Source organism: Ptychodera flava, chromosome 14 (assembly GCF_041260155.1).
Source record: "Ptychodera flava strain L36383 chromosome 14, AS_Pfla_20210202, whole genome shotgun sequence".
Taxonomy (NCBI): domain Eukaryota; kingdom Metazoa; phylum Hemichordata; class Enteropneusta; family Ptychoderidae; genus Ptychodera; species Ptychodera flava.
Genome location: NC_091941.1, coordinates 32,189,758 through 32,215,305, shown reverse-complemented (window position 1 = coordinate 32,215,305; position 25,548 = coordinate 32,189,758). Strand labels below are relative to the sequence as shown.

The 25,548-nt window shown below is 34.9% G+C and overlaps 2 protein-coding genes across 7 annotated transcripts in view; one reads left to right on the top strand and one right to left on the bottom strand.

Moving 5' to 3' along the window:
* The window catches only part of LOC139150202 (egl nine homolog 1-like), a 227,996-nt gene extending 211,265 nt beyond the window's left edge, over positions 1–16,731 (top strand). Inside the window, 1 exon segment of the mRNA XM_070722421.1 lies at positions 14,259–16,731. Coding sequence (XP_070578522.1) covers positions 14,259–14,307 — 49 coding nt within the window. The 3' untranslated portion in view covers positions 14,308–16,731.
* LOC139150200 (neuronal PAS domain-containing protein 3-like) overlaps positions 1–25,548 on the bottom strand; it is a 138,357-nt gene that overhangs the window by 98,534 nt on the left and 14,275 nt on the right. The window lies entirely within an intron of this gene.

Sequence of the window (25,548 nt, the reverse complement as noted above, 5' to 3'; positions counted from 1 at the left end):
TAAGTTGATAGCATTCAAGGTGCTGAAAACATTATTGTTTGTCATAAAATTAAATTATTCTTTATCACAGGACTAAATTTTGTTAAACAATGAGCATTTGCACCATCATTGTTTGTCATAAAATTATTTTTTTCTTTATCATAGGATTAATTTTTATAAGCATTTGCAATGTGTCTGGTTGTACTGGTATAAAGAGAATACCTGCATACAACAAGTGCACACACAGGCTATATTCATCAAATCCATCAAATAACTTTTCACTGCAATGACATCCATTGGGCAACATCAACATTCTGAAGACGAAAATGAAGTTTTTGGTCTCCCACTTTATCCTACATGGGTAATGCTACCAAATCAAGCCCTGAACAATTTATGAACTATATCTGATACAACTGTCTTGTTGCATGAGGCTTTGATCCTTGAAGCTTTTATCATGCACTGCTACATTTGCATACTCTTGTCTGTAAAGACAGTTATCAAATACCAATGTAAAAGATATATCTTGAGACATCATCACATTCTTCATCTTTCATACAACTTCAATAATGCAGCTTCATTCTGTGAATGGCAACAATCCCACAAGAGAATTTCTCTCTGATATCAAGAGTACAGTAAGAATAGTAGGATTACATGGACAATGAGACACTACATAATATCATCTGTCAATACTCACGATCACTTTACCAAGATCTCAAATCTGTATAATTTACTTAACCATTATAAAATATTTCTCATGTAATTTTAATACATCAGATCCATTATTATTCTTTTTACCTTTTTTACAACAAAAATCTCATTTTACCCTCAACTGTTGTAGCAATACAGACTTTGAACTCTATTTCAAGAGCATAAGAACTTCCAATTACAGGCATTAAGAACATAAATTGCACACCCTTATAAGACGAATGATAATTATTTCCCAAATTATATCATCCAAAAGTACTTTCCCATCCTGCAACTTCATTGCTTAGATAAAGTTGGTTGTTATGGCAGCACGCAATTCAATTTTGATTGAGTGACAGTGTATACCCAGAAGACATTTACAGAAGGGATATAACTTTGTATTCAAAGTCAATCACATCTATACTACTGACATGAATCCATTTTCTATAGTAACTTATTCATTTGTAGTTTCAGTCACAACATGAAATAATTTATTGGGATATCAATAATTTATACTGGGATATGCTTACTAAACAGAAATTATCAATGTGATTTTACTCTCATTCAATGCTCAAGGGGTGATGACTATTCTGCTGTAAGAGTTGTTGTAATCTGATAATCAGTTTGTCCTCAAGCCAGATTTGAAATGACTTTCATCCCTTAGTTGAGATTGTAGAATTCTTAGCGGCCTGAGAAATATTTCATGATATTCCCCTTAACATTTATAATGGTCTTGAAACACTACCAATATTGACAGATTAATTGATATTTTTGAATAAAATCACATGTGAATTTTTTTTTCATAAGGCTTTGATGGTGATTTTGGGATAGATGGAGCTCCCATGACTAAGTATAAAGAGTTGGATGAGAAGTATACAAAAAATAATACCTTCCTCTGCAACAATTGTACGTTTACTATATTCAAACAGATACACATTTCAATTTGCAGACACATGCAATTGGAGGTATGTTATAACACTGCTAATTATAAATCGTGAAATACATGCAAAACTATTGCACGGAAACAAATACATGCTTTAGCTGATCATCTTACTTAACACCGCTCCTGTTTGGTTTTGCGAAATTTCACAGTGGTTTTATTAAAAAGGAACTCAAACAGTGATAGCTGATTTGAAGGGTCTGTTACCATACACAGCATTATGTATGCAACGTCACCTGTTTTCAACACAAATTTAGATTATTAAATCTGTATCAGTATTTAATACATTTAAATTTTGCTGTCGGTCAGTCTTTCACATGTAATTTTATGGTTTCAATCCACCACATATTGCTGGTATTAAACTGTGAGATCCATTTGTGCCATTCTGTGGGCAAGAATTTCATAGGTGTCGTTGAAAAATATAGAACAAAAGTTTATTACCATGATGACATTTGGAATCAGACCTGTTAGCATAATCAGTGCCAAAGAACTCAATTTGTAGTCATAATTGCATCATAGGGCATGTTGTACTCTGAACCAAGCACAACTGGTAGACTACTGTAACAAAATGTATATGGGAAATTTGATAGTGTTTGATACTAAATGGATGAAATGACAAGCTTTGCTCGCTTGTAGACACTGGAAAGATCATATTTTGTGACCAGAGTATGTGATATTAAATGCCGTAGGTTACTATTAATGCGTAGCACTTAGGGCATGTGGCATGAACTGATTGCGATGTTGTATGTTCAAGCACGTTTGTCCCAGACATAACTCAATTTCAAGCCTTACTAACTAAAGTTATTGAGCTAACACCTGTTTACCTTGCTTTGCTAACTCATTCAAAATGACCAACAGTATATTTTGGTGTTTTATAAATCAGTTTATTACCAATTTTCTCAGCTTTTGTTCAAGATGATGGTTCTGCTTTGTATATAATTTCTATCACAAATAAGGTCAGTCTACAGAATCCAACCCAATGATTTTTGATGAAGTCAGGACCGTTATTATTAAAATGCAGTTACTGGATTGCAATGTTGCAAACAAAACAAATTCAGTGACATTGTCATCTGTGCAAGACTGGCGTTGGTCCCTCGTTATTGTTGATTGGGCCTGGTCTTGTCACAAATACAGATTCCTAGAGAGTGTTTAGAATGATGGCATTTCTAAGAAATGTCCAAGATGATATCAGCTCAAAGAAGAACACTGGAATTATTTGATATACCCGTCCTTTTATCAACTCTAGGTTTTCTTTGTATAATTCAGGATCAGGATTGGTTCAAATTTTTTACCTTTGAAATAACTCATAGTAGGGATATTCTTTCACTTCATACATTCAATTATTACTCGGTAAAACTCCCAGAGGAAATTGTAAACATGCACTGATTTACTCTTATCCTTTGGCAAGAAGGATTTCATATTGGAAACATCTGCAAACTACATTAATTATCTAACTAGTCCAGTGATATATATATTTTTTTTGAAAAATTACATGTTTTATGCATCACAGGAAGTTGAAATTTAGAGTGACAGTAACTGCCTCTTGGAAAACAAAATTGCAACAGTTTCTGAAATCAACTAAAATTCTTTGTATTTTTTAAATTGATTCTCATTCTTTAGCTACATGTAGCTCTTATTTTCCTGATAAATTTCCACTCAAGATACGTGACAAAATAATCCATCGTATGGTCATAACCAAGCCAGACTTGATGCAGGGACTATTAGGTACAGTTGACCTATAAATCAACACCTACCTACAGTTTATTAGCTCTGCAAATTTAAAGGTGTCTGGGCAAACAGGGAAATGGTGACCTTAGGTTTCCAGTTAACTGGATCACTCAGTAAATGTAAACGCCGTACATTAACCCTTTAAAACCCAAAGTTTGTCGCAGACCTGTCTTTTACAATGCCATGCTTGGATGTATAGACATAAACCCTTTGAGTGCCAAGTCAATTTTTGTAGCCTTTATAGAATGTAATACCAACAACTTTTTATTTTCAATTCTAGACAATTTTTTCCAGATTTTTCCCAAATTTTTGATCAAAAATTGTAGCCAATGAAAAGTTATATCCATTTTGTCCAAACTATCAAAAAAATTACAGAAAAATTCTTAAAAATTGGTAAATTGTTACACTGTCCCTCAAAGATTGAAAAATCCCATTTTTTTAAAACATTTTTCTTATCCACTTTCATGTATTGATTTTTTACTCTCTATGACTTGAATGAAACGTTAAAGAAAAGTTGTAACCTTAAAATTCTTAATTTTGGTTCATTATCATGATTCTAAATTTCACATCTTTCCCAACCCATGTGTCAAAATCTTTACATTTGTTTGAACTATGAAGTTAAGATAAAAATTACTACGGTTTTTATATGCACCTGCATCTCAAAGACATAGTTTTCTTCAAAAAGCAGCATATGTACCAGGAGATAGTTTTGGAAAGAAAAGACAAACAGTGTAATCATCAGATGCAAGAATCAGTTTAAATGATTTTTTTGGTTTTTAAAACATCAAATCTAGACATTTTCTAAACATTGCACGTGAGTTGTTAGCTTTCAATTGTGTGTTCCACTTCCATGGACATATTATAACATCATAATTTGTGGCTGTAAAGTATACCGGGTTTGACGATGACATATCTCACCTCAATCTATATTTATTTTGATAGTCCTCATTTGAATGTTTATTGATGCAAAACTGAATTAACATCTCAGCTTGTTACAGTTGAGCTCCCACTTGACAGTCATATCCAGAAAATATGGAATTATTAGAGTTGAAGCTAAGCAACTGGAAAGTGTACAAAAATCCAAGCATTTTCTCGGATTCAGGCATCAAGTAAACAGTAAATTATAACATGATAACACAGTTAGAAGTTATACTGGAAGCAGGCTCCATTCTATAAACAAATGATCAAAGGTTCCAAATATTTACAACAAATAAGCAAGTAAGATTGTCCAAAGAAAAATAAACTTATAAACATTGACTATTTCGCACATTGAATATTCATCCATAATCATATTTTGTCTTACTCTTTGACAAGACACAGAAGACAATTTGGCTGTATATAAATTCCAAGAAAAGCCGAACTTTTATATTTTTTTTTCTTGTTTTTGTAGACACGAAGTTACAATTTTAGGTATCAAGCATAGATGTGTTTGGCATGCGTTTGCTCATCACAATAAGAGTATGAACAAATCAGAACTGTTGCTGATATCTCTTTGATATTCTGTACACTGTGTATGTGGACTGGCAGATACCAGAACAGCTGCATCACTCCTAGTAACAAACAATCGACACATTTCACAGGAAAATTTAATTATGAAGAAAAAGACATCACAGGAAAGTTAATACACACCAAGCATTAATGATAGCTTGCCAGTCTGTCTGACCAATTCTAATATAAATAGTGCCTTAAAAATGGACTAGTTACTTTCACTATAAAAAATTGAATATTAAATTTATTTCTGGACATTACAGTTCTTCAATATCTACTGTACAAAATACTTCAATTATACGTACATTGATACTTCAACCAATGAAAATTTTGAATAATGCTGTAAGAAATATGATTGAATTCACTAATTCAAAATTTATAATATCAGATATCTCCATTGTGCATTATTATGGTGATGTCTGGTCATTTTAAACATAAAGAGATGGTTTGTCTGTCAAGTTCAATTTTCTACTTTAGAGATTAATTCTGAGAAAAAGGAACAAAAAAATAACTACACATACACTGAATTCTGTGGATTTCTACATAACATGACTGTACAATTTCAGTCAATGCTGTTTACACTGTTAATGCTGATACATTGATAGTTTCTCATTAAATTTAATAGTGTTTTGATGATTAATTGACAAAACATGTTCTGCAATCCCTAGTAATACTGAATTCATGTACATGTTGTCATTGCTGTGTTTACCAGAGGTATATGTAGTCAGTCAGTGGTACATTTTTTTGGCGCTGATCGCTTGACATGTTTGCTATGTATCATGTGGATGATTACTAATTTGCATAACAATAGTCACACATGATCACATGCGTGATATGTTGTCAAGCACAGTAGGAGTGACTAGTACAGTCATGCTAGATAGTAATGCCGAATCCATAAAATGATACACTGGTGCTGTTTGCTTGATTTAGCATAGTTCTTAAAAATATTACGAAGTCAAACTGCCTGAAGCCATTTTCAAAATTTGCGTCCTCTAAGTCAGGATTGTGAACTGTCAAACAGTAAATGCAATCCATCAGAAGGGACATTGTGGCGGATCATAAAAATTAAGTTCTACATTTGGGAAATTGGATCTGCCTATATAGCTGAATCCCACCTCATTGTGAACTTTTTGTTTCCATGGCGACATCTACCATGAGACATAACAGTATGAATGCGAGGAAATTCTCCAAGAGCTGTAAATTATGATATGGCCGTGAAGATCCGAGACAAGAATGACATGTAATTGGCAGCTTGCATTTACAACCAAATTCTGACTTTTAATATAGCTCAGGCATTCTTACGCTGTTACAATAGCAACAGATTTCGATCTAATGGGTAAAAAAATCCCTGTTTGCATAATTCTTTGCGCAGGATTTACTTGCATTTTGAAGTGGGAAATCTTGAGGCTTTTGTGGAGTTTTAATGCGTGGATTTATTTGCACTGTGTGAGTTTAGCATTAAATCCCATTAGCAGAGAGGGTGCTTTAGAATTTGTTCAAGTTTTGGAAGGAACAAAAACCTAACATTCTTATTTATAAGCCTACTACAGGAGATTGCATTTTTTTGGCTCTTTACCATGCTTTGTATCAATGTTGCTAACAGCAACCACGCAGGCACTGCTCAGATTTCTTTATAATCTGAATACAACGACGGTGTAAATGTACGAAATAATCTACTCCCCTTACAGGTCAACATTTGTGATAAAATTCCACTTTCAAGTTTGTTCTCAGAGCAGTTTCCTACAAGGTAAAATTAAAATGTCACCTAAAGTCTGCATTCCAGTTACAATAATTAAAGTTGTTTGTGGAATTTCTTTGCTTTGATACTCATGCATACATTCCATTTTCAACCAGACATTTATAGGAAGCTAGGAGAACAGCATCCGTCATGGCAGGTGCAATCTTTACTTATAGAACTTATTAATATAAAATCATAACGGCATCAAAAACTATCACAATTTATAGGGATTCGCTGTAGCTGCGACAGAGGGAGGGGCAATAATTACAAATTCCAATTCATGCATGGAATATCCCTGTCAACCTTTGTAACCCTCTGGAAAAAATCCTACTTAGTTCAAATGGTGAACCTGGAGCAACAAAACTACAACTAAAGGAAGCTGGAAAAAGACTTGAGAAAAAAATACAGGTCTAGCCGCGCCCTTTACCCAAAGAATTGTTCCTGTATAAGTTATACAAATTAGTCATTTCTTGGGTGTCAATTTCTTTATTAATATAGATGTTCATGTATGCTTTCAGGTAATAGTAGACTTTGCATTTTTTCTCACAAAAATATTAAAGCTGATGAGATGCTGTCAACCATTATACAGATATTTCTTCATATTTCCCTCATCTTCCGATTCCTTTTTTTCTATTTATGATTCAAATGCAGCCAAATAACGCAATAATTAACATGTTTGATTGTACATGAGTAAATCCCTTTTAGGTGGAATTTATTGTCATACTGTTCATACCTATGGCAGTTTAGTGCCCTGAGGGAGTGAGGATTGAATCATGATTGCCAATACAGCTACTGGGACCCGTATTACAGAGATTTCCTTGAACAAGCTAGCAGGTATAAATAGAAAGCCCACACTGATCTTGAGGCTGGAGAGAATACTTTTTTGTTGGCTTGGGGAGTTAAAGCTTGCACGCTAGTTTTTCTGTGATGAATTGCGTGCCGATACAATGTCTGTTGTAGTGTGTGACCTGAAGATAACCTAACATGTTTATCAGGCTGTCATAAATGTCCTTCAGTTTTCTCTGCCCAATGTGTTAATCACTATACATACTGTGTTTGTTTATATATGCTACAACCCTTTATCCTACAGGGTGCTTCAGGATATATAAGATAAGCATCCTCACAGTTGATTGGCAAATGAAATTATCAGTTTAATTTTTATGACGCGTAAGAGAAACGCTTGCAACAGAAGAAGTATTGTAGGTCATCATAAGAGTTCGTATACTCTCCATTGTTTTTGTTGTGTGAGAGTTTGGAAACTTGTATTATACAGACTAGAATTTAGGAAAAGATTACATCATCAGGGTTGACCATAGGTGTTGTATTGGTGCTTTGTAGATATGGAAAATATGTCAGGCTTGATGATGTAGTAGTTAATTGAAGTGAAAGAAGAACAGAAATCCACGTGAATGCTTTCCAATTTACTGTAGCTGGAAGTGCTAAAGTTACGTCCACTCAGTTTTGAGCAAAATCACAGTCACACGGAAATGCACACCGTGAAAACTTTTTCATGATCCGGGCAGTGTTTTTTCTGATATATTCTTTTCATAGTGGAATTGTTTTAGATTAGATTTCTTGACTTGTCTGATGTGCAGGTTAATTAATTCTAGTTAGCTTTGTCTTCAAACAAACAAACAAACAAACAAACAAACAAAAGAAAATGGCTTCTGTGGAATGATAGAAGAGCTGAGAAGTTCATTGTTGCTGGGTGAGCGGGCTTTGGCAATATTCATAGGGGATATTAGTTAATTATGTCTTAAAATATTGGGTCATATTTTGCCACGGCTGTTTGAGCTCATAAACTGTTGACTCCTATTTTTCTCTACAAATATGAACTTTGCAACAAAGAACAATGGAAATTTGCAAGTGAAAGAATACTATATTGTTGCAATCAGACCTAACTACAGTTCTGACCTCAACAACACATCATGAAAACAATCAGAGAAAGTGATCAGAATTTCTGATTCACAACATGTAACCGCACTTTGCCTTGATCCTGTCAACCCAATAAATGAAATCATTTACCATTTTTTCCTCTCGTGCCACAAAGACGATAACAAAATTTTGATGGAAGAATGCATTCAAGGAAACACATTAAAAAGCCCTTAATTGTGGGACAGTTTTCCCAAGGGGTACTGATCACCTGTCTGATATCTTCTCCTTGGAGAAATCATAATTTCTTAAGCCACTTTATGTGTCTGCTTCCTTCATTCAATGATCCATTTGTCCTTGACTGCAGTCGTCTTCAACTATATTAATAAAATTTCGCTATGGTGAATAAATTCCAAATAAATGGGCACTTCAAATGGTGCCTGAGATACGAATTATCAGTTTTAGTGAAATTGTCAAGTGACCAATACTCACATTTGCACTTTTTCACTACCATCACACTTGGTTTAAATTGCCACCATAGCTTGGGCCCACTGTCAATAAGACAAAGCTTCTTTCAAATGGGTGACTGACCAGCGGCATCCATTATCTGCAACTTTTTGCCACGTATGCAGAACTGTTTCTCACAAACCACTGATTCAATTGCTTTGATTTTTGATACATGTATTCACTTGATAATAACAAGATTTGATCAAAATAGCATAAAAACTGCTGTAAATTTGTTCTCTTTTCTTGAAAAGTATTCTTTCCTCAAATCAGTTGTCTAATTGCTTTGAAAAAATGGATTTGCAGGTTTCAAGGGATTACCTTACATTTGGTTAAATAATGATGAAATTTGCATATTTTGTATTTTTTAAGGATCTAAGATGAGTGTGCTGACAAGGAAGAAGTGTGTCATTAAAATCCTAAACTGGTTCAGGACATAATTTTTGTATATTTGCAACTTTAACATTGGCCCTGAGAAACTCACACATAACACCTGGTTCACATTGAACAATTTCAATTCTTTTACTTTAATTTAGATATCAGGGAAAGACTTAAGCAGCTATAATTCCAACATGTCTATGGTTTTTAAGTAGAATCTCAAGAGGGATGCATCTCAAACATGCACAGATTTCATCAGCTTACAACCAACAATTTGACTGAGCTGCGTGCACCCTTTCAAAAAAGCTATCATTAAAACCTGTGCAATGAAAATAGTATAATCACAGAGGCTTTTGGATTTTTGTTTTATAAAACAGAGAAAACAAACCCACCTAAAAGTGTTACCAATCTACTACACCTTGCACTGGACACGGGCAATCCAAACCTGCATGATACAGTGATTATTGGATCTCACAGCAATTAAGTGACATTCAATGAGAGCAATGCCAGTCTATTTTAGTTGTCAGTGACACACATGCAGGTATGAGTGACAAAACTGGACAAAAATTTATTTATCTAAGATCTAACAATTTGTTGGTCCCTTTTTCATCACTACATCAGTTTCCATGGCAATCACCATCAAACCTTACCCAAAACACTCAATTTCTCAATCTCCAAGTACAAAGAAACCACAACACTGATGAGAATGCTGCGGGACAAGAAAAGTGACGTATGTTACAACTTTGATTTGATGGACTTATATTCTTAAAGTAGGGTTTTTCAATATTTCAACACAAACAGTGAAGAGCCTGAAAACTTATTTAAAGTCATACATTTCATTTAATTACTTATAGTTTAAAGTGGAGTTTTTCAATATTTTAACATAAACAATAAAGCTCTATGTAGTGATGGTTTCCTAATTGATATTTCTGTCCTACAAGGAGTGGTAGTTTTTTTACATACATGCTGGAGAACACCTGGTCAGAGCAAGTGGTAAATGATGTACTCATGGCAAGAGATCAGTCAGTGCAACTCAAACCTATACAGATAACAAGCAGAAAGCTTCTAACTGGATGATAGGAGAGAGGAAGAGAAAAAGAACCATTGTGGATGAATTATCTCTGGATGAACTCTTTTCTGTTTTTCTCTTACCACGAAACATCAAAGGTCTGTTCTCATGACAACGGTGTGTACATGCATGTTTAATTTTATCTTTCATTTACTTGTCCAAGATTAAAAATCACTTTTCAGAGGTGATTGAATCTCATTCTTGTAAATGAAGGCAGTTATCAATGTTTTCGGAAATTGACTTCAAACATACGTTACATATTTGTCAAAACACCCATCTCCCCACTCCCACTCTACTGCCATGCACACTGATAGTTACGGCGTGAAATTCAGTCAAACAGTGTATCGCAGGTAAAGGGCAGGTATTTCATTATGCGTGAATTTCCCAGTTATCAGATTGGACATATTATCTTCCTGACTTGAAATCCGGAGACCCCTGTAATCGATACTGTGTATTCATTGTACAGCGGGGTGATAAAAACAAGCCTTCTAAATATGGCACTTTCATGAATACAAGAAACGATTACAAATCCCTGATTAACTCTTCATTTGACACAAGCACCAGAGTGATCGCTGAGGTGTAATTTTTCACGACAAATTTGACAGGATAATATTACTGTAGTTGCTATCCAGTCACGTCTATCCCAATGACCCCATTCTCTTGAAATCACGCAGACAGTGTTTGGGGACTGCTGTATTTCCTAGTGTTTTGAAACTGGCAAATATAAAATATTAGCAATTTTAGTTCATGCCTAATGGTCCATTTCCATCAGCAATAATCGCTAATTGACTTTGTCAAGTAATTCTTGTTTACTATCCAAAGCCATTTAAAAAAATGATAATTAAACCTTCCTGTAGAAAAGTCATGGCAGTATAATTTGACATGTTCTTTTGTTTCTACATGTTTTTGCAATGAATTCAAGAAACTCAAAAAACACCTTATTCAGTTTCTATCAACTTACAGTCACTGAAGTTTACACCTGAATTGCTTTGGTGTGAAAATTCTGCAATGGAATTATAGCAGCTGAAACTTGTCAGAGTCTAAGTTTGTTTGAAATCATTAATAATACCACCATATATATTGACTGAATCAATCATTGATGAATTTTTGGTTTGAAATTTAAAATAGACAGCCAGCTGTAACTGTATGTATTAAACTGCAAACAAAAAACAAACGAAACTATGAATCCCACAAATACCTCATATTTGATAATGCTATTTCAGTTATTATTATTTTGGAATTCTTGATAGGCAGCCAGCTAGCATTACAAGCTGCTTTACGCAATGATATGCAACACGGAAAGATATATATTACATTATTTAAACAAACAATCATCCACATAACTGGAAGATTCCCTTACCAATCAATTATGGCCCTGAGATGTCATATTTTTATGTTAAATCAAGAACCAATGTTTTTGCCAGCAAAGTTTGTAGTACTCAGCCAGCCCCAGCGGATAGGGTAGCCTAAACTTATGTTTAGCATTCTCGGTGCACAGGAATTTGACGGGCATACATCCGCACGAATTACCTGCTGCACTACATTTTAGCCTCCCAGACAAGTTCTAAATTTAGAATTAATTCTGTGCTTCAGTCAGGTGATCAACAATCATAAAATTCAGTGCGCTGCTCCTTCCATTCACACTTCCGGAATAACGTCAGATGATACTCTCTGGTGGAGAGGTCAAAGTTCATCGTTTATTTCAACTCTCACCGGATACGTATGATCTGAAGCTGGAAGACACTTCTTCCAAAAGTACGTCATTTGGATTTCACAATGCTTACTAACTTGTATGGTAATTTTACGCCTACTTACCTCCAACTGGTGGAGTTCTGAAAAATTTGCTTTGCTATGTTGATGATGGGAAAATTATTGCAGCGAAGCAATAAGTCAACATTATTTTATCTGTATATAAGTGATGTATTAGATGAGAATAATAAAGTCAGATGAAATACCTGTGATAATTCTGAACAAAGAAGAGATTTCAACAATATAAATATCTGATCAAATTTACTTTCTCTCATTTTGAAGTCACAAACTAAAGATATATTAATTTTTATCACGGGAAAACTTATTCACAAAAACAAAAAATTTAATACGTGTCATTTTATGTCCTAAAGCAAGTGGGAAAACAGTAAACACCTGGTTTGGTTGTAAATTACATTGTGTGACAACGTGACTTGAAATTTCAACTTTCATCCCCTCTATTAATAAGACAGTGTGTTTTGAGTTCAAGCTTTCTCAATAAAACTGATGGTTACAAATTTCTACTGTGTAACAGCAAGAGTTATGGCAGCAATGATAGCTTTTTAAGAGAAAGGCAGAGGTCATACGAGAAAGGTCACAATGGGATATCAAGGTAAATTTATTGTTGATAAAGACGGATGACACAGAAAATTCCACAAAATGATGGAAAACAAAACCGGAACCCAAAGTCTCATGTATTAAAATAGATTACCCTCAAGAATGAGCTGTAAGGCTGCTGTGATATGTTGCAACACTATTATTTTTAATCATTTAGAATTTGAAAAAGCTGAAATGTTCATGAAAATTTATGCTGGGTGAGCTGATACCAGCCATGAAATCAGACACAAACCACATCATCTGTGCTACCTGCAATTTTTAATCGGTCAACTATTACCGGTAATTGTCAAGTAGATCATCATTCAGTTCACAGACACAAACCTTTACTCCTCCACTTTCTCTGATGCCTTTCAGAAAATAAAGATTGAAAAAAGACCTGTTTGTCCAGAAGTTATCATAGGAGAGATGACAACATGTTATATTAGTGATTGCATGGTGTCGAAGAAGTGATTTGGCATATTATTGTCTCAGTAAAATTTAGAACCAACGTTAAAGCTGAAGAGAATGGCTAGGTTAATGTGTATGGGTGGGTTAAATAAATGGATAGCTGTTTCATGTTCCGCACCTAAAAATCAGAATGCAGATTTGTTTATGAGTATGTGTATTGGAGTGAGTATTATTCATGATAAAAAGATAATAATTATTATTATTATTATCATCATATATCTTCACATTTATTCATACCTTCCTTACCTTCCATATCATACTAACATTTGAGAAAATTTCTCTTGCGTTGTTGTTGGATTTGAAATTTACAAGTGAATGTCACCAACAGTTTATTGAGGCTCTCGATTAAAGACATTCAGTTATGATATTATCGCTGCTATTTCTGACCATGATTTTGTTCAGAAAAAAACTTTCCTCATGACTTTGGTTTCCTTTGAGTGTCATTTTACCTTGCATCTAACACAAGAAATCAAAATCGATGGACTGTAGTGGAAAACCTGGTACATAATCGCCAAGTAAATCCTGAGAAATACAGTAAAGTCAGTTAATTTGGGTTTTAAGTATTTAACTTGTGTTGTAAGATGTAAAACATGTCATATTTCAGCATGGGCTGTAAACATGTTAAAATTGGAGACATTCACAAAAACCCTTTATGCGCATTGCATTGAGAACTAAGAATTCAATTAAATGGCCTTATTGTGAACACGATTGACATTATTATACCTGCCTCGGGGTACTAGTGCCACTTCGTTGATAGAATAGCTCAAAAGTATATTATTTTTCTGCGACCCGTCGTCTCGTATTTATTTGGTATTCATGCACATTCATTGGAGTGTGAATAATGCAAATGAGTTTCACGATGTTGAGTCAGGCAAACTTTACAGTTTTGGTGGAATACCTTGAATCAGCCAGCCTGTCAGCCCACTATGGCACATATCATAAGAATTTCAACTCTTGAGGGTACATGTAATAATTCTTTTATCTGTCCTCACATCTTTCCCTTGTCACAAACAGTCATGCAGAATTATTCCTGTCAAAACACACAATAATCAATCATTTTCCTTCAGCTATTTTCCAGGAAAGCCCCAGGAGGTGAAAGGCCTTTGGAACCAGTAGTCTGCAGGAAACTGTCTGACCAAAGCAAGGGATGTACTTTTGCTGCCCGTCCACTGCCACCTAAATCTTCCTGCTCTGTCCCTCATGCCAGGACTATTCATCTATCCCAGTGGATCCTTTATACCTCTAGTGTGCACTGGAACAGAACACACAAATGAAATCGGAACCACCAAGGATGGATACATATCTGATCATTCAGCCTATAAATGTCCATTTTTTTCTTAATATGAGATGAGACATTTTGCTAGAGAATTTTACATCATAACTTTTGATTCTTACAGTTTTCATAAGTAATAGCACACCTTTTTACCTGGTGATGTTACATTATCTGCAATATGTACACTCTATGAGCTTTTCTTTAGGGTAAAGTTATCTGGGTTTTGTCCAGTCATTTTGCTAGTCTTAATCTGCTTTGCATGGATTAAAAAAAACACTCATACTGTGGGACTGCAAAAATGTAACCTACACAATTTTCAGTCTTTACCGGACATGCAGGTATTCCAATCAAGAGAAATAAAGTAATCAGTACTCATGTAAAATAATTTAAAACATAACCAGGGCTATGAATTACAGCAAAAATACTGTCATAGATTTTCTATAAAAGATCTTTAAAGATGAATAGTAAGGCAAGTTGTATCTCATGTTTTCAAAACCTACAGTTCCTATGAGAAATTGAGGATTTGTTCAATTTCAATGACATTGATTTTACCCCCACACGTAATACAAGCAAGACATATAACTGAATGAAAACAGTGTAATCTCTGATAAAATTAGAGGGTATTGATCAATGTAAATTCACAATATTAGGAGGAAAAAGTCTCTTCAACATCTATGTGTGCTTTTATTTTTCCCCACCACTTGTAACTATAAATTATATTAGTACATATTCTCCAAGTTGCCAGGAAACCCTCACAGGCAAGAAACCAAGAATGTTTGTATCTTGCAATTATAAATATCCTTCACTCCTTTATTTGGTGACAATTATTACATTATGTATAGAACAAACACAAAATGAAGACCATATCAAGGTTGTCAGAGTTCCCATAAATGTTGACATGTATATACTGTACCTACTACCTGACAGCCTGCTGATAAATTACCGAGGACAGCAGGGCTTTTCGGACATGTTTTCATTAGGGCTTTCACAGGGAAATACCTCAGTAAGTTTTTGTGCTTAATTGACAATTGCGGGGAATAAAACACAAAAACAAACTATTCTGATTCCATTTGAAAGCCAGGAAATCTCCCAAGTGTACACAATACGCCTTGCAGTGGTGGCAAGGAAGTCACAGAGATTTATACCTGGTGGCAGTGACCAAATGAGCTCATTTCAATCCAGACATATATTTCATCATTAATACCTTCCTTGGTGAAACCAGAGTCCCTTAAATTACAATAGAAATGGCTCTGCTTGTCACTTCTATTTAATACCCATGGTGATAATTCAAAAGACAGCAGAGCATTTTTAGTTTTCTCAAATTTCAAATTTTGTCCTCTCAACCTGTTCGCTGTATGTACAAATCTCTCTATCAGTATCATTTTCAGTTTGACAGCTGAAATTGTGAACAGTGATTGGGAATGGAATAAAGAGAAAAGAGGGGTAAAGGTAGGGGTTTGTGCATTGGAATCAAAATGTTGGGTTTCTAACCCTAAGCATCACCAAAGTGTGGTAATTAAGGTCATCGATTCATTGTGAGATATTGGTGGAGAATGTGTCACAAATAATATAATTATTCATTTTTTTCTCCTCTGTAAAATGCTAATTTAATTGCTATCCCCTAAAAACCTTGAAGGTTAGTTAGTAATATCCTACTATTAAAGAGCGGCACAAATTGCATGTTATTTTCAACCTTTTTCATCTCAGAACTGCATGTCCTTTTTCGTACTAGCATTAATATATCAATATCATGCAAATACTGAAAATAGAAATTTCTTCTTTGCAGGCAAGTAGCAAATGCTTTGCTTGATTTTGTCGGGTACAAAAACAGCTGGGATCCAAAAAAGTATAGTATTTTTAAGAGAGAGTGTTGATGTAGGCCGGCATCAAGTGTAGCTGCAGCTGTGTATTTTCTGTAGGTTGAGTGTTGGATGGTAAAGAGGAACCAGGCAGCGTCAACTTTGCATTTGAATGAGAAGTCCACCACATGATCTGAAGGCATTTCCCCCCAATAACAAGACCTTAATTTGCATTCAGATGCTGTGCCAGCAGGGTTGTCATAGTTCTACAGAGGTAATCATCACCCTGCCTTTTGTGTGAAGGAAGTCAAGGTCTTGTTGAGTTCGATGACCTCTGTCAGTCTAGACACACATAAACAGGGGTGCTACTCTATTTTGTGAAGGGGTGAGTATCTTTTGTCTGGTGGTATATCTGACACACACTACAATTTTCGAGCCCTGTACCTAACATTTACCGATATTTGCTAAAATGGCCGCCATCCCTGAGTCAACTCTATTGGGAAAAATACTTTTTTCTCACTTTAAAATGAGCCAACACAAGCACAAGTGTTAGATCAGAAAAGAATTGTAAAAATTTGAGAGATCAAAATCTGTGCCTAAGGTGCATTCTACCTTAATTCTCAAGCAATTTTGCTGTCATTCATTTCAGCTTTTTTTCACAACTCTTACATTTTGATACTCTTTTCTTAACTTCATTGTTGCTTTCCATATCATTGTACAACCCTGACAGGGAGTACATCAAACTATACAAACTATCTCCTTCTCAAACACATATTTGATTTAGAGGGAGGAGTTTCTGCCTCACTGAACTGTTAATAATTTTCTGACATATGAAGGACATGCAAGTGGAGAATTCACGGAGGAAAGAGTATGAGCCATGCATTCATTCCTTGTTTCTGAAGCTTTGACCTTCTTCCATACACATGCAAAACAAAATCCTTTCTTTAAGTTCAAGAAAAAGGATGCCATTTGCTCCTGTCCCCATTTCCAATTTAGCTATTTTTAAGTCCAAGGGCACATACCAGGACTTTTACTCCTTTTGTTGCATTTTTTACTTGACCACCAAATATAAATTGTATTTCTTTGAACAGATTTTATCAATCAAGCAAATATGATTATATTTATATACTACATGAAAACATAGTACTGAAAAGGAATAAAGTGAAATAGCTAAAATTGTTTTTCCTATCTTCTAATTTTTCTCAAACATGATCAGCTTCTCTGTCTTTATATTTTGGTGTCTTCCAGACCCTGTACCTGCAGATGTAAATTTAGAGTGCAATTAAATGCTCTTTATAATCAGCTCACTGAGCGTTCTGTATACATTACATTTATGTCAGATAAGATTTGGAACACTAGACATGAGCCTTCAAACACTGAAAAACAGTGTTTGGAAAAAGTGAAACTAAGCTAGTGTGTTTGTAAATAATCAGAAGACATGATATTGGTGATATCTAAGCTGTTCGCCCCTAATATTTTGTAAAAAGGTCCATAATTATCACTGATAACAATGGATTTTGGGGCAAATCATGATGGTGAAAGGGTTTTAGCCTTCACCAATAGATTTGGGCAAGACCCTATATTGTTTTCTATGACAAAGTTGGACCGGTGTAAATGGAGGTTAAATGGTTTAGGTTTACATCTTTTTTAACACAACCTTTGCATAGTATGCTAGATGAGTCCTGATGGTGGTGATCACTGTCTCCAGAACCAGTCAGGTAGAAATCTCCTTTTGAAAACGGTTTATTCATGGATTGTTCCTGTATGAATAGATATATGCAGCTGCCTGTCAGCTTTATAACATAGATTACCAGTTCTGGCGGGGTGAAATATTGTCAAGTGTAAGAGATACCCAGCAACAGACAGGTTAACAATAAAATGTATTGATTTAGGGGAATTATATCTTTAGCTGTTTCAGAAGTTGATGCCACTATTGGACAATCACCCCTGAAAAGATGCTGTCGTAAATAACAAAAATGAAGTACTGCTAGTTTTAGCAAAAAACCATTTAACCTCCATTTACACTGGTCCAACTTTGTCATAGAAAACAATATAGGGTCTTGCCCAAATCTATTGGTGAAGGCTAAAACCCTTTCACCATCATGATTTGCCCCAAAATCCATTGTTATCAGTGATAATTATGGACCTTTTTACAAAATATTAGGGGCGAACAGCTTAGATATCACCAATATCATGTCTTCTGATTATTTACAAACACACTAGCTTAGTTTCACTTTTTCCAAACACTGTTTTTCAGTGTTTGAAGGCTCATGTCTAGTGTTCCAAATCTTATCTGACATAAATGTAATGTATACAGAACGCTCAGTGAGCTGATTATAAAGAGCATTTAATTGCACTCTAAATTTACATCTGCAGGTACAGGGTCTGGAAGACACCAAAATAAAGACAGAGAAGCTGATCATGTTTGAGAAAAATTAGAAGATAGGAAAAACAATTTTAGCTATTTCACTTTATTCCTTTTCAGTACTATGTTTTCATGTAGTATATAAATATAATCATATTTGCTTGATTGATAAAATCTGTTCAAAGAAATACAATTATTTTTGGTGGTCAAGTGAAAAATGCAACAAAAGGAGTAAAAGTCCTGGTATGTGCCCTTGGACTTATAAATAGCTAAATTGGAATGGGGACAGGAGCAAATGGCATCCTTTTTCTTGAACTTAAAGAAAGGATTTTGTTTTGCATGTGTATGGAAGAAGGTCAAAGCTTCAGAAACAAGGAATGAATGCATGGCTCATACTCTTTCCTCCGTGAATTCTCCACTTGCATGTCCTTCATATGTCAGAAATTTATTAACAGTTCAGTGAGGCAGAAACTCCTCCCTCTAAATCAAATATGTGTTTGAGAAGGAGATAGTTTGTATAGTTGTACTCCCTGTCAGGGTTGTACAATGATATGGAAAGCAACAATGAAGTTAAGAAAAGAGTATCAAATGTAAGAGTTGTGAAAAAAAGCTGAAATGAATGACAGCAATTTTGCTGTCATTCATTTCAGCTTTTTTTAAGAATGCACCTTAGGCACAGATTTTTGATCTCTCAAATTTTTACAATTCTTTTCTGATCTAACACTTGTGCTTGTGTTGGCTCATTTTAAAGTGAGAAAAAACTATTTTTCCCAATAGAGTTGACTCAGGGATGGCGGCCATTTTAGCAAATATCGGTAAATGTTAGGTAATTTGTTTCTCTAGTACCAAACTTTGCATGGTGACCCCTGATTTGTATTCTCACTTTTGGTGAGAGAATGGTTGAAAGATTTGTTGGAGAAAGTTTGAACAAAAGCCAGTATTCTAACGTGTTTAATTTTCCCATCATGCTACTGCACAGGCCCTTCAATCACAAGAAATATTTGGTGACATGAGCATAAAGGGACAATTGGAAAGCTGATACCTGTTGGTGTCACTCTAAGCCCCCCCCCCCAAAAAAAAAAAAAAATCGTGCTGTTCCGATAACATGGCTTTCAAAAATAGGGTAGGTAGGTTGGCAGGGATTTTTTTTTCCAAAATATTTTTATTTTTAAATATGCATTTTTCAGGGGTTCAGGATGATCAAACACTGGCCACAACATTTCCAGAAAATGTATCATACATATAAAAGGAATAAAAACATAAAAGACATCCTCATTCAAGTAAAAATCAACAAACGCGTGATTTTATGGGTTTTTCCTTTCTTTTTTTTTACTTCCATGTTTTCGTAGCTCTAAAAAGTTTAGGGTCGGCAGGTAAAAACTAGGGTAGGTAGGGTTATCGGAACAGCACAATTTTTTTTGTTTGGCCTAAACCTTTCTTGTACATCAAATAAATTGCATTGAGGTCTGCAATCATGGCCACATCATCATTTGTCATAGATTTCACATACATGCAGTTTTATTTTGCTAGCTGTACAAATTTTTAACCCACAGGCATTCACCTGGAAAGTGCAATATTGCACTGAGCACATGCCTACAACACTGTCACCTAGCTCTCTGTGATACCATGCAAACTATTGATTGTAAACTAGTAACACTGTGACTTGCTCTGATGCCATTTCAAACAAAGTGACAAGACAGGTTTCCAAATGTCCACTTCACAGAATGTGATGAAGTCAAGTGAGAAATGCATGTTTGTCAAGATATTATGGATATTAAATTTTACAATCTTTCATTGACCAGAACATAAAACAGTTTTCCCTTTCAATAAATCAATTTTGTGGTAGTTTTGATGTGTAAAAAGGACATTTTAACTCAACCTGACAGGTGTAATCTCTGATTCCTGCACACATATTTAAATGCACCAGGTACCCATTCTGCTACTGTATACCTACATCTTTAATAGACAAATCCTTGGTATACACACCAAAGTAATTGAACCATGTTGATTTTCACTGTGTAAAGTTGACTTTCATTTCTGGCCCATCTTTCGGAATGTGCAATAAATGTGATCCTGCTGATTCAATTAGAATGATACAGTAGTATTGTTTGCTTTTCAAACTATAGCATCTACATGTACTTTTACTGATCAAGTACCGACTTGCTTCTCTCTCTTGTGAGATTTTTCCATGGATATGCAGGCTGCCAATTTGGTGAAAGGTGTGACTTGATTCAAATATTGTCTATTAAATGTAAAAATATTCTTCATTGAAAGGAAATTGTTTTTTTAATATTTGTAAATTTTACATGTTTGTGTTTATGTGTGTACTTTTTTGAATGAATATCTGCCATTCACCTCTGAGTGTATATTGTAGATATCAGTGTGAAGGTGCATGTATCTGTATGAGGCTGGCTGAATGCAATCCTCTAAGACACTTCATTTGGTTTGGATTGCTTCTTTATTGATTTACTTTGATACAGTTTCTCCATCCTACTCAGTGCGTAATTGATTTTTCTTCACACCAAATCAGCCTTGGCACTTGCATCAGATTTCTACATACTTATATTGAGTCATCTCCCTATGGCCAACCTCGAACCCCCCACTCCCCATCCCATCCCCCTAACACAAACATACACACACAGAGACGACCATTAGCATCACATGCATGCAGCTACACCTCATGGCTTGACCAGAATGTTCTGGTAAGCGAACTTCCATGGCGACCTTGCAGTTTCCAAACAACAGGCAATAATCAAATAGTAAATGCAATGTTTGGTATATATGTCAGATGGGACCTACCTATCTATCCTATGTATACTGAATAAATCTGATTTAGGAGCCCAATATTAGTTGTACAGAAGCAGTCATGTTGTTAAACAGCAGGGCAGTGAACAGGTATTATCCAGAACTGACTGGCTGATTGGGTAGTTCATCTGGGCAATGGCAGATGGCAAATTCTGTTTAGTCTGTATATATGTGTGTGCACCATACAGTGAATACTTCAAAGTGTTTACATTCGAACATCAAAAGGCTGCAAAAGAAATGACCATGTTTCTGTCAGTCACAATAATATTAAGCTACTACCTGTCATGTGCAGAGAGCATTATGCACAAATTGGTGACAAAAACATGAGCACCACACTGCTCTGTGTACTGAAATTATGTTCCTAAATTGTCCAGTTCATGAAAAGAAAATTATTGAAATTAAAGTCTATTAGGAGTTTTTACAATTTGCCCATCCTTCTTCCCTGCATTCCAGCAGCATATGAATTTACAACACCAAAAAAGAGGAAACTTACTATATGTTCAGTCGTTTTCTGATTTAATCAAATTTTAGTTCAATCTGATCTTCAACCTCCCACTGGTTTGAGCGCATGGTTATTGAAACCTAACAGTATAGCCACAGCTGGACCAAATGGAGTTAGCAATCTAGGATACAAGATTGCACAGCTCCAAAAGGTTGACCGAGTTTAATGATCAGTATTGAAAAACAAGAATATATATACTGTTTGCTCTATCTCTAGTGCAGTGGTATGTACAAAACTTACATGTATAAGTAATGTGCTTGGGCAACATTTACTACCTTAAAAACTTGACAAACGCGTTTAACAAAACATTTAATTTAGATGTCATTGTTTCGTATGTCTTAAGGTCTTTATGTTTCTTGGAGTGGATGCTTTCTATGAACTCAAAATCGAAAATATTAGCTGCCTTACCCAGTTCACTCCAATTCTCAGTAAAAAGGTCCACGATCACCATTGACCATGGGTTTGGAGCCAAACAACGGTGGTAAAAGGGTTACATTTAAAAATGTCATTTGTGGAAAATATTGTATATTTCTCATTGTTATCCATAACTTTAACCTGTTCACCCCCAGTTCCATGTAAACAGGTCCAAGATCACCATTGATAACAATGGGTTTGGGTAAAACCATGGTGGTGAAAGGGTTAAAATCTCAGCCAAACATGTATCTATATGACAATTAACAAAAGAAGCCAGACATTGTAGCCGCAAAATGATCCTCTACAGAGAGAACATACGGTTAAAGGAATTGCATTCTGGTAAGCCAGAGCTTTATGTCTGTTCTACAACAGCTTAACACAAGAATCAAGTAGTACACCTCCAGCTGTTGCCGCAAAGGTGTTTACAGTGATGGGAACTGGAAGCTGAAAACTCAACACAATGATGAGGTGTGCTCATGGACAGAAAAGACAAAATTGTACTGTTTTTCTGTCAGTGAATGGAAATACACAGAGAAAGACCATATAAAGACCATAAAATCACCATTAAATCTGATAAGTTGTGCCTTAAGGACAAATTTTTTAAAATCCATTCAACGTCCTGAAATCTTGTAATTCTTCTTAAATAGTTAGAGTGGAATTGTCTAAATTATTTTTTCATGAAAATCTATATTTCAAAGTTGTAATTTATAATTATTTATAATTAACAGAAAATATTTGCAATGTTGATTTTTAAAAAAGTGCAAATTTCAGAGAGCTTTTGCTTTATATAAATCTCAAAAATGCAAGGTGACTCCAGTCCTTGCTAATGTTAAAGGGGCAGTGGCCGAAACTTTTGATGATTCTTTTCACTATTTTTGTTTTTAATATTAATTACAGTTTCTTGACCTCCTCCAAGACATATTGATATGAACAGTATTCAGCTTGTAAACTCAACATGTACATTGTAGTGCATTGTTCTTGTTGACAAATGTATTCTAGTCTCGGCTTGACTTCCATTTTAGTAAACAATAACATACTGCATTTTACAGATGTTGACATATATTGACAAACTTACTCACAGTAGGTGCTTCAACATGCTTTGCGGAGGAGAACAAGAACTTGAAATTAGCATAAAAAACAAAAATTATAGTGAAAAAAAATCAAAAGTTACAACAACTTGTTAAAATAGCATTGTTTAGACGTGTGTAGTACATCACTATAAGAAAAAGTTGAGAGTACTATTTGGGGGTGGAGAATCATTTGTTACTTAAAGAAAAAGAAAAAGTTGTGTTGATATTAAAGAATGTGATCTGTATGCATGATACCATGACATTCAAAATTTAGAATGAGAAGTGGTTTCAAACAGACTTTTAATAAGAGCTTATTATATTTTTTGTGGAAATTTACTGGTCTTACAAACTGCAAACCTCAGTGTACTGTACAGCAAAGCTATTTTAGACTCTTAATGTTAACACTAATTGAAATTACTAGAGTTCATGATTGATTTCAAAACAGGTATATCATATTATCTTCAACATGAAAAAAAGTCTAAAAAATGGAGTGACTTTTAAACGCCCACAGTAGATAAGAGAATGTCCTCTGACATGTGGTGGAAAGTGATACATATATACACAACATTCACAAAGTCAGCTTGCTTCCGCATTAACATATATTATAACACTCACATGGCCAGATGGTTTCCAGCTTAGACACTCTGATCTAATTTGTGCATAATCAATGCTACCAAGTGTGACCCTCCACGTTGAACAGTGTCATCTTATCTGTCCTCGAAATGAAAAATATACTTTCCATACAAACACCTTTGAGTAGCAATGAAAAATTCTGTTCAAGCTACGAAATCACAGGGGAGAATATCAGAATCACATAAAATTCTAAGTAACTTTAGCTTTTTTCTTTGCAGTATTTGTATATTTTATTTATCTGCAAAAAACACTATCAGGTTTTAGTTTCTTGTGATAACAAGCCCAGGAAACTACACTTTCTTATGGCATGTTAAAGCAAAAAAAGAACGTTTGCTGCTACTGAGGCTGTAAGTTATGAGCCCTTTAATTGGTTCTTGTCATGAAAGGAAATCTAGCAGAAAAAAGTAAGAACAAGAACTTATCTTGATTTTACGATCAATACTAATAACGTTGAATCTGTTGTATTCTGCATGAACAATCGAACTCAACACTTCCAAATGTGTTGCTAATACAGTGTTTTTATTCAGGTTAGGGATATGTCTATGGTTCATGAACCAGACAACGTTGGTTATTTCCCTTTTACCTTTCCCTTCCTCCTTCAACCCTCCACCTCCAGTATGGTTGCACTGAGAGGAATTCTGATATGACCAGAAAACTCCAGAGTGCAGTGATCAATAAAACCAACAGTTGATCCAATATTTCCCAACATTGTTTACCCTTTTCCGGAAGCATCTCCCATCATCATTTTATTTTTAAAGCACCATTCAGGTGTAATTGTTAGTGTGTTTTCCCAGAAATTTATCAAGTCCGTAAAATACAGTTTCATTTTCCTACGGTGAATATGAGATGAAATGCCAAATGTTCAACTTGCCTATTCAGGCTGTACGTAAATAACATCTAATGTTATTGTTGACGAATGAATTTTAGTCCAGACTAGAATTTGTCAACGGAGATTGTACGCAATGTATTTTGTTTGCAAGGGCAAAACTGAATTGCACTTTGACATGCTTTAGGCAAAAGAAGAAGAAGAAAATGTATGTTTGATTAAAGCAAACACAATACAAACATTATTAAAAGTTAGAGCTGTTGACCTTTGAACTCTTTAGTTTATCAACAGTGGAGTCAAACTATGACAAATTACTCATGAAGAGATCAGCGACTCTCATCATGACCTATCCAAGCACTGTAATGCTTATTCCCTCACTCACAGTTCAGAGTAGGTCTCCATCCTTGGAACATTCTCACTGCCAGGTTTCTGATTTCTGTACCAAATTTCCGTCCCTAAATTGGCCTTAATACTCATTTGGCATGTGTTTGTTATGACCGCTACAGGCAGTTTCCCTCAGATTAATTTTAATCAAAACCAGGCATTAAAGATTAAAGTGCCTTTGTAGGGCCAATGACGTAGAAACTTTGTAACCATTAAAAGTGACGCTTGGCTTATAAGTTTATTAGCTCTGGCTGTATATACGGGACAAGAGAACCATCAAAACCTC